The sequence below is a fragment of the Leptodactylus fuscus genome, chromosome 1, assembly GCF_031893055.1.
Source record: "Leptodactylus fuscus isolate aLepFus1 chromosome 1, aLepFus1.hap2, whole genome shotgun sequence".
Lineage (NCBI taxonomy): Eukaryota > Metazoa > Chordata > Amphibia > Anura > Leptodactylidae > Leptodactylus > Leptodactylus fuscus.
This window is the reverse complement of record NC_134265.1, coordinates 107,378,966-107,392,580: the sequence shown is the minus strand read 5'-3', so window position 1 is coordinate 107,392,580 and position 13,615 is coordinate 107,378,966. Positions and strand designations below refer to the sequence as shown.

Sequence of the window (13,615 nt, the reverse complement as noted above, 5' to 3'; positions counted from 1 at the left end):
TCAATTTTAAGGGTATGTTTACATGGGGCAGATACGCTGCAGTAAAAAAGTGTTGATTTTGATACCAGCAACTTGTCAATTCTTTCTGCAGATTTTTACTCCAGGTTTCACCCTTTGCATAGGGTGTAATCCTCTGCGGGGCCACACCAAAATCTGAGAGGAAACTCACCTGTAGCAGTTCCAATTTGTGCAGCTGGTTTGTTACAAAATCAGCAAACTATTACCTGTCAGAAAATGTGTCCTTGAGGTTTACCCTAAAAACTCATTAAAATTAGTATACTATTATTATTTATTTTATCTTTGTAAACATACTTGAGGTTGCATTTTTTGGCATAGATAATTTCTGCCACAGGTCAGACCCACAGCAATAATAAGTGCGCTGCAGGTTGTAGTCACATCATATGGATGATCTTTGTAAAATTACTCCATATCAAATACCGTTATTACTCCATGCAAGATGCTGTGTTCTCAGGGACTTGTCACCTTTAATAGTAAGTGTCACACAATAGAGCTTGTTCTGCGCCCACTTGTCCTTTTTGCTGGAATGAGCCTGTTGCACTTTGCTTAGTCATGCTTAGTATAGACTGAAGGAAACAAGTGTGATCTCACAAGAGTTGTAGCTGCACTCCCTAGATCTGCAGAGCACACGGTGAGTACAGATTGTAGACTGTACACATTTCATGGGATGTACAGTACAATTGTAACAATCTAGCAAGTGCACAGCCGACTATTAACTAGGATCCAGGCAGAAAATAGTGAAACAGATGAGGTTTATGTTATCCAAATCTAATCTGCCAGGTTGTGGCTCTAATCCTACATTTCCGTTTCCTTGTTACAATACTGTTGTTCTTCTTCAGGCAGTTCTATTGTATTGTTGTTCAGTTGTACAATTGTATCTTTAGATCCTTTATTTCCGCCACAGTAACTTGCATGATAGTTTTTCACTGCAGGGCAGATAAAAGTTATGTTACTAGCTGTGCTTTGTTACCAGGCATGTCTCCGTCAGGGTACTGCGTAGCAGGGGAATGAGGAAGCAGACACTTATGTTACAAGTAGCGGAAGTACTTCTTTCTTTCAAACTTCTGGATGATTCACTAGTTTAATCTCTATTTTTTCTTTTTTTACTCTTATGTAAAGAGGATCGTTCATGTTCTCTGACTTTGGCAGTGTTATATACCATTAGAAACCTGGGCGTGCACTGAATTCTGTGCACTGTCCACTTTGCCTTATGTTTCCCAATGTGGGGAGACATGGAAGGTTCTCTTTAACCCCTTCCCGCCAGTGACATTTATCATTTTTCGCTTTTGAGTTCCTGCCTTCCAAACCCCATAGCTTTTTTTTTATTTTTCAGCTCACAGAGCCATATGGGACAAAGTATTCTACATAGTACCATTTATTATTCTGTACAATGTACCGGGAAGCTGGAAAAAAAATTCAGAATGAGGGGTAAATGGTGAAAAAGTGCATTTGTGCGACTTTCTTATGGACTTTTTACTGCATTCACCGTGCAGCCAAAATAACATGTCACCTGTATTCCAAGCTTTATTTTATATGGTTTTATGGTTTTATTTACATTTTAACCCCTCAACAAAAATCTAAAACTTTGCAAAACATTTTTTTTTTCTAATTCTGTCACCTGTAACTTTTTTTATATATCTGTGTATGGGGATGCATAGAGTGTCCTTTTTGTTGGGTCAGGTGTACTTTTTAGTTATAACATTTTGGGGAATGTCTATTGCTTTGATAACGTTTTATTAAGAGGCAAAACAGTGGAAAAATGGCGGTTCTGCACTTGATTTTTTTTCCCAGTACGGCGTTCACTATGTGGGAAAAATATTTTTGTAGATTAGGCTTTTTCAGTAATATTGCACAGTATTTAGGTACTTTTATGTGACTTGAATTTTTAATATTTAGATTTTTTTTTTAAATCATTTTAACAGTATTATTTTATTTTTATTTTTTTTTGCATTTATTAGATCCCTTAGGGGTCTTGAACCCCAGGACTCTGATCATTAATCCAGTGCATTACAATGCAGCTGTCATAGTAACAGGATGCTGACCCTAGAGCTTGTGATCTGCAGCAAAATGTTGGCGCCCATATGCTGCCAGCAAAATGGCAATTCAGTCAGCCTTGTCCAAGGCAGGGGGAGGTTAATGCCTGCGATCATTATTTAATAGCGCTGAGTGCCTGCTGTAATACAGCAGGCACGTGGTGGCTGATATATTTATTTATTTATTTGTAGATTGTGAGCACCATATAGGGCTCACAATGTACACTTTTTCCCTATCAGTATGTCTTTGGAGTGTGGGAGGAAATCCATACAAACTCCTTGCAGATGTTGTTCCTGGCAGGACTCGAACCCAGGACTCCAGCACTGCAAGGCTGCAGTGCTAACCACTGAACCACTGTGTTGCCCTGTGGCTGCCATATTTAAATACCTGACATCTGCCATACTATTACGGCAGATGTCAGGAAAGGGTTACAGTGTACCTAAACTTTCGAACAACTTTTGATTTTCTGGCAATATTTGAGTGATTCATTTTTGCAATATACTTTATTAGGCTGGGGCCCCAAGTGGTGTAAACACCACAGTTTGCTGTTAAGCTGTGTTCACATGGAGGAATTTGCCACGGATTTCGCTCCCGAATCCGGAGAAGATTCCTTCAGGAATCCACCTCCCATTGAAAAAAAATGCACTTAGAAGTGCAAATCATCAAGATTGACTGCTGGAAGCCATGCTTGTAATTGCCAATGACATTCCAGTTGCAATGGTGGCACGTTTACACCAGGCAGACAGTTCACAGTATCATGAATAAGCAGCCGGACATTGTCCTGTTGAAAAACGGCTCTTGGGACACTTTGGTTGTGGAACCAGTGGCATGGCAATTTCTCCAAATTAATGTAACACCAAAAATGTTGGTGTACCTGAAAATAAGACCCACACCATAACTCACACCATAATTTGGGGAGCAAGTAAGACCGCTGTGACGCTCTGTTATGAAGGCCTTGGCATCATGGTCTCTAGACCAATCTCTGATTGTCCAAGACAAAAACAGGACTCATTGCTAAAGAGGGATAGACTGATACCCTGATTCCCTTTGAGAATTTCAGTTGCAGTTCAGAATGGCTCATTCTTCCAGTCAGATGATCTGTCAGTGCCAAGGTTCACCTCCATGCACCTCTTGCTGTAAATGTAGTTCAATGTTGTTATCCCAACCACTGTGGCACGCAATGTTGAACAGTGCTGACATCTCAATCTAGGTGTGTTGCGATCTGCCAGAGCGATAAATTAAGGTCTCCCAGTTCAAGGATTTTGTTCTTCTCAGTTTGTAACCAGTGGTGATAACTGTCAGGTTGATGTGTGATGCCTCCTGTTCATTCCTCCCATACCATTTGATCTGATTTTTGAAGTGTCATATGGTGAATTTTGTTTTTGCTTTCAATGTGTCTTTATGCCCCTCCCTCATGCCAAAGATGGAAATACTTGAAAACTGTCTTTCTAGAGTTGCATTATTTTGACTTGTCCTTCAGTATTGAGCATAGATGGTTTTTAATGTGGATGTTCCAACCACTATGAGCATACTGAGGATGTTGCACCAAGGCCACAATTGTATTGCAGTCTGCTGCACACAAACCGCTCCACCTACAGGCCAGGAGCCTATTTATAGAATAAGTAGCATTATCAGATTGGAATGGGGAGGTTATTCTATCACTATTATGTGTAAGTGGCAATCTCTTCCACAAGCGATGGAATATGGAGAGTACACTATACCCATTCTTCTAGCGACTCCGGTTGCAAGTAGAAATCCAGTAAAGAAGATGCAATGGATAAGCCTTTAGGTTATTTATTGACTGTACCCAGGGGTGATATAAAACAAAACAAAGACACCGAGCGCACTAAGTGTAGTATTTGAGAGTACACAAATTATTAAAAACTGGGTAAGTATTAAAGTGGACCAGATGGCCTCTCACCTTATGAGGTTGTGAACAGTCACAACACTTGAAATCGTATTAGGGTGAGAGTGGCAGCAGTTCAATCCGTCACCGGAGAACCGGAGGAAATACTGAAGAGGAAAAGGGGACCAAAGGTCCGTTGAGGGAGAACCGCGCACACTGGTATGTTTAAGAAGATGGTAAACCAGGGTCCAATCACATAGGGTTTATTGGGTAGTTAAAAATACAGCATATAGCATGAGCGTCTGACCTGACGGGACCTGCTCTCGTTTTTTGCACTTGAGAAAGGGCCAGTGTAAGGCCCGAAACGCGTCGTGCTATATGCTGTATTTTTAACTACCCAATAAACCCTATATGTCTACTTGTGTGCCGATCCATCCCAACATTCCCTGTTTTACATTCCCATTATTACCTATGGATGAACCTACACCATTTTCAGTTGTATATTGGGCTAGTCTCCTGTGTGAGGCTAAGGTCTGCACAATTCTATTGTTGCATGTTGCAGGATATTACTGTAACTAGAAAATCGTGCAGTTATTGATTTTAATAAAGCACAGTATGAACACAGGTTTAAAGTGAACTTCACTTGATTTGTAGAATCCTGTACAAATGGCTGAGACGAAGGAAAAGAGGATTTTGGAGTTTGTAAAGCAAAATGCAGCTGAAGGAGACCCTCAGAGCGTGGTGGACCAAATCGATAAATACTGCAGCCAAAAAGAATGGGCCATGAATGTGGGAGATGAAAAAGGTAATATGTCTTATCTCTAGCAATGGGTTGTCAGTAGCACATATTGGGGTAGATTTAGTAAACCTATCTAATATTAAAATGTTGTAAACATAGTATTATTATTATTATTTATTGGTAAAAAATATGCAAATCTATTCTCCTGGATGGAATTAGGAGAACAGAGTGCACTCTGTACACCACCCTATAGAGGGCAGCATCCTTAACATCAGTGGTGTAACTAGGAATGGCGGGGCCCCGTGGCAAACTTTTGACATGGGGCCCCCCCCCGACACCGAAGATTTCGACCGAGTCCCTCCTACGCATTCCTGCGCGCTCTATTATGACCAATAGTGGACTCTGCACACAGTATTATGCCCCATAGTGGCCCCTGCACACAGTATTATGTCCCTTAGAAGCCCCTGCACACAGTATTACACCCCATAGTGACCCCTGCACACAGTATTATGTCCCTTAGTGGCCCCTACAGGACTAAATACTGTCACCACCTCTGACCGCTATACCAGGACAATTGTGGATAAAAAAAAATCTGGTCATGTGCATTACAATTTAGTAACTCCATGTGCCTCATATCAATAGCAATTAACCCCATCATGTCCCTCACATTAACCCCTGTGTGCCTCACCATAAGAGTTACTGATATGTGAGAGACACGGAGGTAATAATAAAGTATCTTCATTACTACTACCCCCATATGTCTCACATATCAGTAACTCTTATGGTGAGGCACACAGAGTGTAAGTTCTCCCCGTGTTTGCGTGGATTTCCTTCCACACTCCAAAAGCATACTGATACGGAAAAATGTACATTGTGGAGCTCACAATCTACATTTAAAGAAAAAAAAAAGACACTAATTGATGTGAAAGAAGACATTTCACATCCTCATCGATGTGCAGTATTGTATACCGCTAGAAAGCCTTCACCGCTTTGTCAGCTTTCCCAATAAGCGCCCGATGCTGTAGATATTAATTAACATGGGTAAATTAAAGTCTTTTGCTTAGGTGTTAACGAGTAGACAATTCATTCAGGCCAGACAGAATGGAGCTTATATAAGAAACTAGAAGTACTTGGCCTTGCATAGGTCTATTTTGTTTGTTTGTGTGTGCTGTCATAATCGTTGCGGACATGTTGCCCCAGCTTAATATCTCTATCCAGTGACCCCCCCCCCCATTGTTTAATGTCCACCCTTCATCTACCCCGTTTAATATCCCCCTTCATCTGCCCCCAGTTTAATGTCCCCCCCTTTGATCTTCCACCAGTTTATTGTTCCAGACTTCACCTGCCTCCACTTTAAATATCCCTCCTTCAACTGCCCCTAATTTCATGTTACCCCTCAAGTTGCACCCAAAGTTTAACATACATAAACACTGATACTCACCTCTCCTTGCTCTCTTGCTGCTCTGTCTGCAGTTTCAGTCACTGAGTGTTCTGGGAGCTGCAGGTGCGATGTGAGTGACATCATCACATTGCGCCTAAAGCTCCTGGAGCCAGAGTGCATGCGGAGCACAGTGGTGAAGTGGGAGCTGTCTGTGGATAATATCTCCCCTCCAAAAAGAAAAAAATACAACTAAGGGCTCGTTCACATCTGCACCCAGGTGTCCGTTCTGCAGGTTACTGTTTCCTGCATAAAACAGAGCAGGATACGGAAACCTGCAGGAGGCTTTCTCACCCATTCATTTGAATGAGTGAGAAAGCTGTCCGGCTGTGAGCGGCAGTGAGTGTTTTGCGCTCTCTGCCACGAAACCGGGTTTTTTAATCCGGAAACAGAGTCGGACATGCAGTACTCTGTGTCTGGATTAAAAAATCCGGTTTCGCGGCGGAGAGCATAAAATGCTCACCGCCGCTCACGGCCGGACCCGGTCTGTGGTTTCCGTCTTCTGGCATGCAGAAGACGGAAAGCACAGAACGGAGACCAGAACGCAGGTGTGAACCTAGCTTAACAATAATACTCACCTGCCTCTGATCCACTTGCACGGACTTCCACCGTTGCCTTTTTTTGTTGTATGTTGTAGTGACCTCACTTCAAGCCTGCAGCCTACAATATGTTGTAACCACAGGACGTCTGTGTCGCAGATCAGGCGGCGCCATGTGGTAATATCATCATGCCCGCCTGTACTGCCTGACGTCTTACCTGTTGCCAGGGCACCTGTAGGCCGCACGCCACTACAGGCCTGTGGCATACAGGTTATAGAGTGGAAGACCAGGAAGCTAATGGTTTTCCAATCTATCATGTATCTCAACTACATCGGTTGAAATTTGTGTGTGTTTGCAATGGCTTCAGAGTGGGCCTGGGGCCACCACCCCTACAAACTGTTCCTCTAACTGAGGCCGAACCTACAGTAATAACTGACATGTTACAGGTTCATAGCCTGCAGCACAAGATGGTTAGCGATGATGTTTTCTCTACAGTTGTGGATGGAATTTATTTAAACTGTACATTGCAAATATGTCCTATGTGTTCCCCGTCTTATAATGTTATAGCAAAAGAGGGCTGATCTTAAATTGTAATGAAAAAAAATTTATAAAGAAAATTCGATTCGCTCCTTCATGTTTATCTAATGTTAGGGATTTTTTGGTTTGATATTCTTGCCATGTAACCACATACATTTCATATTATCTGATATCCACCATGGGCCTTTTAATTATGTCAGATTTGTATTCCAGGTCTCATTCTGGATAATGTGCTGAAAGAGACCGATCCAACCACAGTTCTGGAGCTGGGCACATATTGTGGGTATTCTGCTATCCGGATGGCCCGTTTACTGAAGCCTGGTGCTCGTCTTCTTACAGTGGAAATGAATTCGGAGAACGCTGCTGTAGCTAAACAGATGATCAAGTTTGCTGGTGTACAAGATAAGGTTCTCATTATCCCAAAAAAACTACAAACAATATGGACTAGAAACCATGATGGATTATTTTGTAGTGAATCTGATGGAATTATGATAGTTTTGTTCTTTTTTTATTTTTTTTTTAACTGCAAAGAATAATGAAACTTCCTACATTCTGGCTATCAAAAAAACAGAACAAGCCTAGAAAATAAATTTAGCAGAAAGCATTTTTAACAGAAAGAGATTTTGACATATCTTAGGGCTTGTTCTGCGCCCGGTCTTCATTCATGCAGATTTCCATTTCCTGCACAAAACTGAGCAGGAGACGGAAACCTGCAGGACTCTTTCATACCCGTTCATTTGAATGGGTGAGAAAGCTGTTCGGCCGTGAGCGTTTTATGCTCTCCGCCGCAAAACCATTTTTTTAAAAATCGGACACAGAGTTGAACATGCAGTACTCTGTGTCTGGTTTAAACAAACCGGTTTCGCAGCGTAGAGCATAAAATGCTCAATGGCGCATATGGCCGGACCCAGTCTGACAGCTTTCCGTCTTCTGCTTGCAGAAGACGGAAAGCTCAGAATGGACTCCGGGCGCTAGTGTGAACCTAGCGTTAGTAGTCCTCTATCTACATAAACTGACGAGATGGAAAAAGTGGTCCAAACTCTCTCTCCATTGACCACCTGTCCCCTGCATACCATGCTCTGACCAATGGTGTTATTGCCACTGCCTCTTTTATATTTCTAGTATGCCAACAAATGCTGCAGCACAGAAGTAACAATTAGAATTGTGCTTAAAATACCCCCAATGTCGGCTGAATAATGGTATAGTCATAAAACAAGCCAGGTTCTGTATATTAGAATAATCTGGTTAGTTTAGGGCTACATTCTCAACTGTCCTTTTTTTTTTTTTTTTTTAAACGTAGCTTGTGAGCCCCATATAGGGATCACAATATACTTTTTTTTTTCATTTAAGTATGTCTTCTGTAGAATGGGAGGAAATCCACGCAAGCATGGGGAGAACATACACACTCCTTGCAGATGTTGTTCATGGTCGGGATTCAAACCCAGGACTCCAGCACTGCAAGGCTGCAGTGCTAACCACTGAGCCACCGTGTTGCCCCCACCCAACTGTCCTTTCTGTTCTGATGCATCTGAGGATCACAAAATAGGAAACAAACTGCTTCTCTTATAATGGGCGCAAATAGAAAACTTTGTCCCTCATCACTAAATAAAATGTCTATGGAAAAACAAAGTTGCTACTGTCAAGATTTGGTCTTTCTGGACAGAAAAAAATGACACTGCCAATAAAGGGCTTGTCCAAGCAAAATTGGACAACTTCTTTAACTTTTAAATCAGCTGAGGGCAGTAAAAAAAAAATTAATAATAAAAATTTATACCTGCCCCCAATGCTCTGATGTCCTCCCGATGCGTCCAGGTTCTTTTGCTCCAGCGATTTCTCCTGGGTCTCTTCCTGGGTTCCACTGAAGCCACTGATTGGCCTCAACAGTCACCGCTGAAGCCAATCAGCGGCTTCAGCAGGCCTCAAGCAGAGGCCAGGTAGTGACATTACAGTGGCTTCAGTGAACTCCGGAAGAGACTCAATGAGCAGAAGGACAGGAACGCGCCAGGAGGACACCAGAGCATCGGGGACAGGTGAGTATTTTTCTGTACAATATGCAGGGAAGCTGTAAAAAAAAAATATCAGAATGGGGTGGAATTAGAGAAGAAGTGCATTGTGCAACTTTCTTATAGGCTTTATTTTAACGGCTTTCACTATGCGGCCAAAATGGCATGTCACATGTATTCTATGTTTCGGTACGATTCTGGGGATACCAAATTTTTATAGTTTTATTTACATTTTAAACACTTTTTAAACGTGATGACGGAAAAATAGCTCTTTGGTCAGTTTTGACCGAGGTGTGAGGGGCCTTAATGTCAACAATTAGTACAGGCACTGATCATGGGCAATAACGCCAGGTCTCTGCTGTGTAATACAGCAGAGACTCAGCTCTGCTCCCGAGGAAGGGTTAAAAACAGGTCTGTGCTTTGTGTTATTCCCTTTCTATTTTATATTGTTTGCTTATATTTGTCTTTGCTAGGGGTTCACTGCAGGTGTACATGGTTTGGGTATATCAGCGTCTCATCTACCGTATGTGATGGGTTGTGGCAGATATTTTGGTCACTTTACTCATGTGTAGCCCCACTTTATGAGTCTCCCCCCCCCCCTCATTATGGATCAGATTTGATTGTGTGGCATATGGATCCCTGACTGGCTGTCATTTACACTCTGCTGTTTTCAAGTGTGTGACAATGATTTGCATATAAAATGTCATAGAAAGTAATTCTTGTAAATCTCTTGATTTCTCAGGTACAGCTACTGGAGGGCTCTTCAGAGATAATCATTCCGAGTCTAAAAACAAAGTATGGTGTTGATCAAGTAGACTTCGTATTTATCGACCATTTTAGCGTCAGCTATACAAGTGACACTAAATTACTTGAGGTGAGTGGAGTTATTTGTAACAGTTGTGGAACGTGGTCTTCATTGTTACTCTTAGGGTCCATTCACACGGAGTAAACGCGCGCTCGTTTTAGTGTGTATTTTTACACGTGTAAAAATAGGCTTTTTATATTAATTTTTTGGCGCAAAGTGTTTGTCGCGTTTTCTGTTATTTTACACTTGTAAAAAAATGCACCACAAAACGCGCTGCACCAAAAAATGCGTCACTTTTTTTTTTTTTTTTACACGTGTAAAAATACACAACAAAATGACAGGGCGTGAATGGACCCTTAGTCATAATGTTACAAAATTTCTCTAAAAGGTGATTACCTGCGGAATACAGGACTATATAGACTATAATGGGGCCCGCTGGGTTTGTACTGATTTTAATAAAGAAAAAATCCCACAAGATTTATAAAAACACATAATTATTAATTAATAAAAGTCAAAAAATGAGCATAATGTTGCAGTTTCAGTAAGGGAGAAATAGTTGCTAAGAGATGGCTTGTTAGCTGGTGCAACTTATAGTACATTTATTTCCCTTGTTGATACTATTTTTGAACCGCATGTCCCTCATTTAATCCACATCTGTCTATGTCCTCTATTGTCTTTATTAATGTGAAAGAGGGCTATAGGGTATACTGTGAGGGTGTGGTTAGGCAGTGAAGTCCTATTATAGATGGATGCTGGTCACACAGGTGTTCTTTTATCAGTAGCGTCTCCATCTTGATCCTACACTGAACAAATTTAAGTGTAGGAGATTGTAGTGTGCAGTCTATTTAGTTCTTGCTGACACCAATGCAAGGACTATATTAAATGTAGGATTACACACCAAAAATAATACATCACTATATATGTGCGTTTTTAAATGATTCTAATAAAGTTCTTGTTTTAAATCACATATTTTTGCCATAAAAAGTGTATGATCAAAGAAAAAGCCCATACTTTTGCTATATATCAGCTAGTCTATAATATTGTACACATTGGCAGAGCTATTTCCATTCACTTACCATGCTTTTTGTTTGCAGTCTTGTCCAGCTCTAAGACTTTCAATGGTCTCGTCCCACCTTTCTTATACTTCTGTATTATTCATATGTCATTATGGTCATTTTTTGTCTTTTATTGAGTAATTAATAAATATGTGTTTTTATACATCTTGTGGGATTTTTTTTTCTTTGTGAATGCCATTCTCACTATTTGCCTTGTGTAAATTTATGATTTTATACTGAAATCAACGGAGAGAAAAGTTATTTTTGTCCATTTTAAGCGGAATAGGGGACGAAATCCCTGAACGCTAGTGTGAACCTAATTTGAGTCAACTAATAAATGGTATGAAGTTAGAGTAGACAGTCTATAAGTATGCCAAATTTTCAGCGTATTAGAGACACTGAAAAAAAAATCTGGTGCAGTTTAAGACTGTCTAATTTAAGTTTGTACTGTCTAAACCGTAGACAGTGTTAGTTTATCTGTCACATCCTCTGGAAGTGTTTCTACTGTAATGTGATTCTTCTAGTGAGATATTGAGTGAGATAGTGAGACATGCTGGCAGAGCAACACGAACAGGAAATATTAAACAGGAAGAGTAAAATAAAGTTAGATTAGCTGTAGTACTGTCTGTATAAGGGAGTGTTCACATTTGCACACGTGTACGTCTGCCGGGTCTCCATCCTATTTCAAAGGGAAACTGGATAGGGGACGGCTTGCCGGTGGTCAGTTTTAAATCCCATTAATTTGAAAGGGTTTTTAAAGCAAACTGCCGGTGTCAGTCTGCAGCCTCTCCGCAGGGAAACTTTTTTTTTTTTTTTGCTTGGACATAAAGTTGGACATGCAGGACTTTGTGTCCGTGCAAAAAAAACCAAACGGTTTCCCTGCGAAGAGGCTGCAGACTGACACCGGCAGTTTGCTTTAAAAACCCTTTCAAATTAATGGGATTTAAAACTGACCACCAGCAAGCCGTCCCCTATCCAGTTTCCCCAGGGAATAAGACAGAGACCCAGCAGGCGAACACGTGCGCAAGTGTGAACGCCCCCTAACAATGTATAAAGGCAGTAGAGGCAAGCTAAGCAATTTTGTAGTCAGTGTGCATAGTACATACAGTACAGATTTTCCTTAGCAACACTGTTGCTAAGGAAAGACTTTAGATTTTTAATTTTTTTTTTTCAAATAAAAGTAAACAAAAATGTCTTAAAGAACATCCACCCACCTACACAATGTTAATAAGTATATCAAATTAAAGTTACACTTTAAGTCTAGGCCTACAAGAAAATATTTAGTTTGCAAGTATGTTTCCCTCAAAGACGTTGCAACTTCTGCAAAAAATCTAATCTAATCTCAGATATTCCAACAATGTATAGTATTAGTCGATTGTAGTGGATGAATAGTGCTCATTGTCCATTGTAAGTGACTTGGTATAAGAACAATTCAGTCGCTCCTCCGTTACTATATTATACTACATTTCAGCAATGTACAGTATTTGAGTGATTTGCATATGGAATTATGGTTTTCTTATACATCTTGTACAGGAATGTGGTTTAATCAAGAAGGGATCGGTGTTACTGGCAGACAATGTTTTGTACCCTGGAGCTCCAGACTTTCTTGAATATGTCCGGACATGTGGATTCTACGATTGCACCAACTTCCCATCTCATATAGAGTACTCCACTAGGGAGGACGCAATGGAAAAGGCAGTTTTTAAAGGCAAGTGATACAGAACCACAGCAGGCGTTCTGCACTCATATATAAAGAGGAAAAAAAAAAGAAATAGTGCAGAAAAAGAAAAATACAACAACTGAAATGTCTTACTGCCCCATACTATTACAACCCTTGTACTTTTATATTTTTACTGATACTTCTGTATTGCTACATAAATAAAATGCTTACCATTGCTACTGCACTGATAACTTTCTTTGTGCCTTTCCGTACAGCTTAAGCCAAGTATTTTCATTAGATCTCAATGTATAACAAGATCTTTGACTTTGTGTTCTCCTCTGTTTGCTCCCAAACCTCACTCATTGAAATAAATCATATAAGCAAGTGTTATTTTTACACACACACATATAAATATTAACACCTCGAGGGAATAGAGCTTTCCCAAACAGATTAAAAACATAAATGTGGTGTGAATGTGACTTGTAGAAATACCCTCTATTAACCATGGATAATGCAGTCATATAATACCACGGTCTATAATGTCAGTATCCAGTAGTGACATTTATTGTATAATGATTTTGTTTTTTTTTTCAAGCAACATATACAGTACATGACACATGCACTTAAAATGAAGTCCCTGAGGACCCATGTAAGGCGTGGCCCCATGTTGCAAAAAAGTGGTATTTTGGCAAGTAACGCCACGTTTTACATTACCTGCAAAGTGGATGGGATTCTGTCTGAGTAGTTGAGTATTTCACTGTTCGCTCATCTCTAATCGTAAACAGATCAAGTAACTGACACAATCTATGGATGGAAGGCTTTTGAGTGTCATCGTAAAGAAAGGTGGCTATATTGGTCAGTGGTTTTTTTTTGTATGTCAGAGATGTTCATTTCTAAATTTTGTTATATTGGTTTTCCTGGTGAAAATAAACAAGTGAGAT

At 40.4% G+C, this 13,615-nt stretch overlaps 1 protein-coding gene across 3 annotated transcripts in view; it reads left to right on the top strand.

The window, feature by feature from the left end:
* Nucleotides 1-12,966, top strand: part of COMT (catechol-O-methyltransferase) — a 74,919-nt gene extending 61,953 nt beyond the window's left edge. Inside the window, exons 1-5 of one of the 3 annotated variants that reach the window (XM_075275805.1) lie at nt 433-491; nt 4,553-4,703; nt 7,365-7,558; nt 9,897-10,028; nt 12,548-12,966. In XM_075275805.1, coding sequence (XP_075131906.1) covers nt 4,565-4,703; nt 7,365-7,558; nt 9,897-10,028; nt 12,548-12,730 — 648 coding nt within the window. In that variant the 5' untranslated portion in view covers nt 433-491; nt 4,553-4,564 and the 3' untranslated portion in view covers nt 12,731-12,966. Of the gene's footprint in view, nt 1-432; nt 492-544; nt 650-4,552; nt 4,704-7,364; nt 7,559-9,896; nt 10,029-12,547 lie in introns of those variants that run through there. The other 2 variants (XM_075275798.1, XM_075275783.1) reach the window with 2 other exon arrangements.
* The last annotated feature ends 649 nt before the right edge of the window (nt 12,967-13,615 follow it).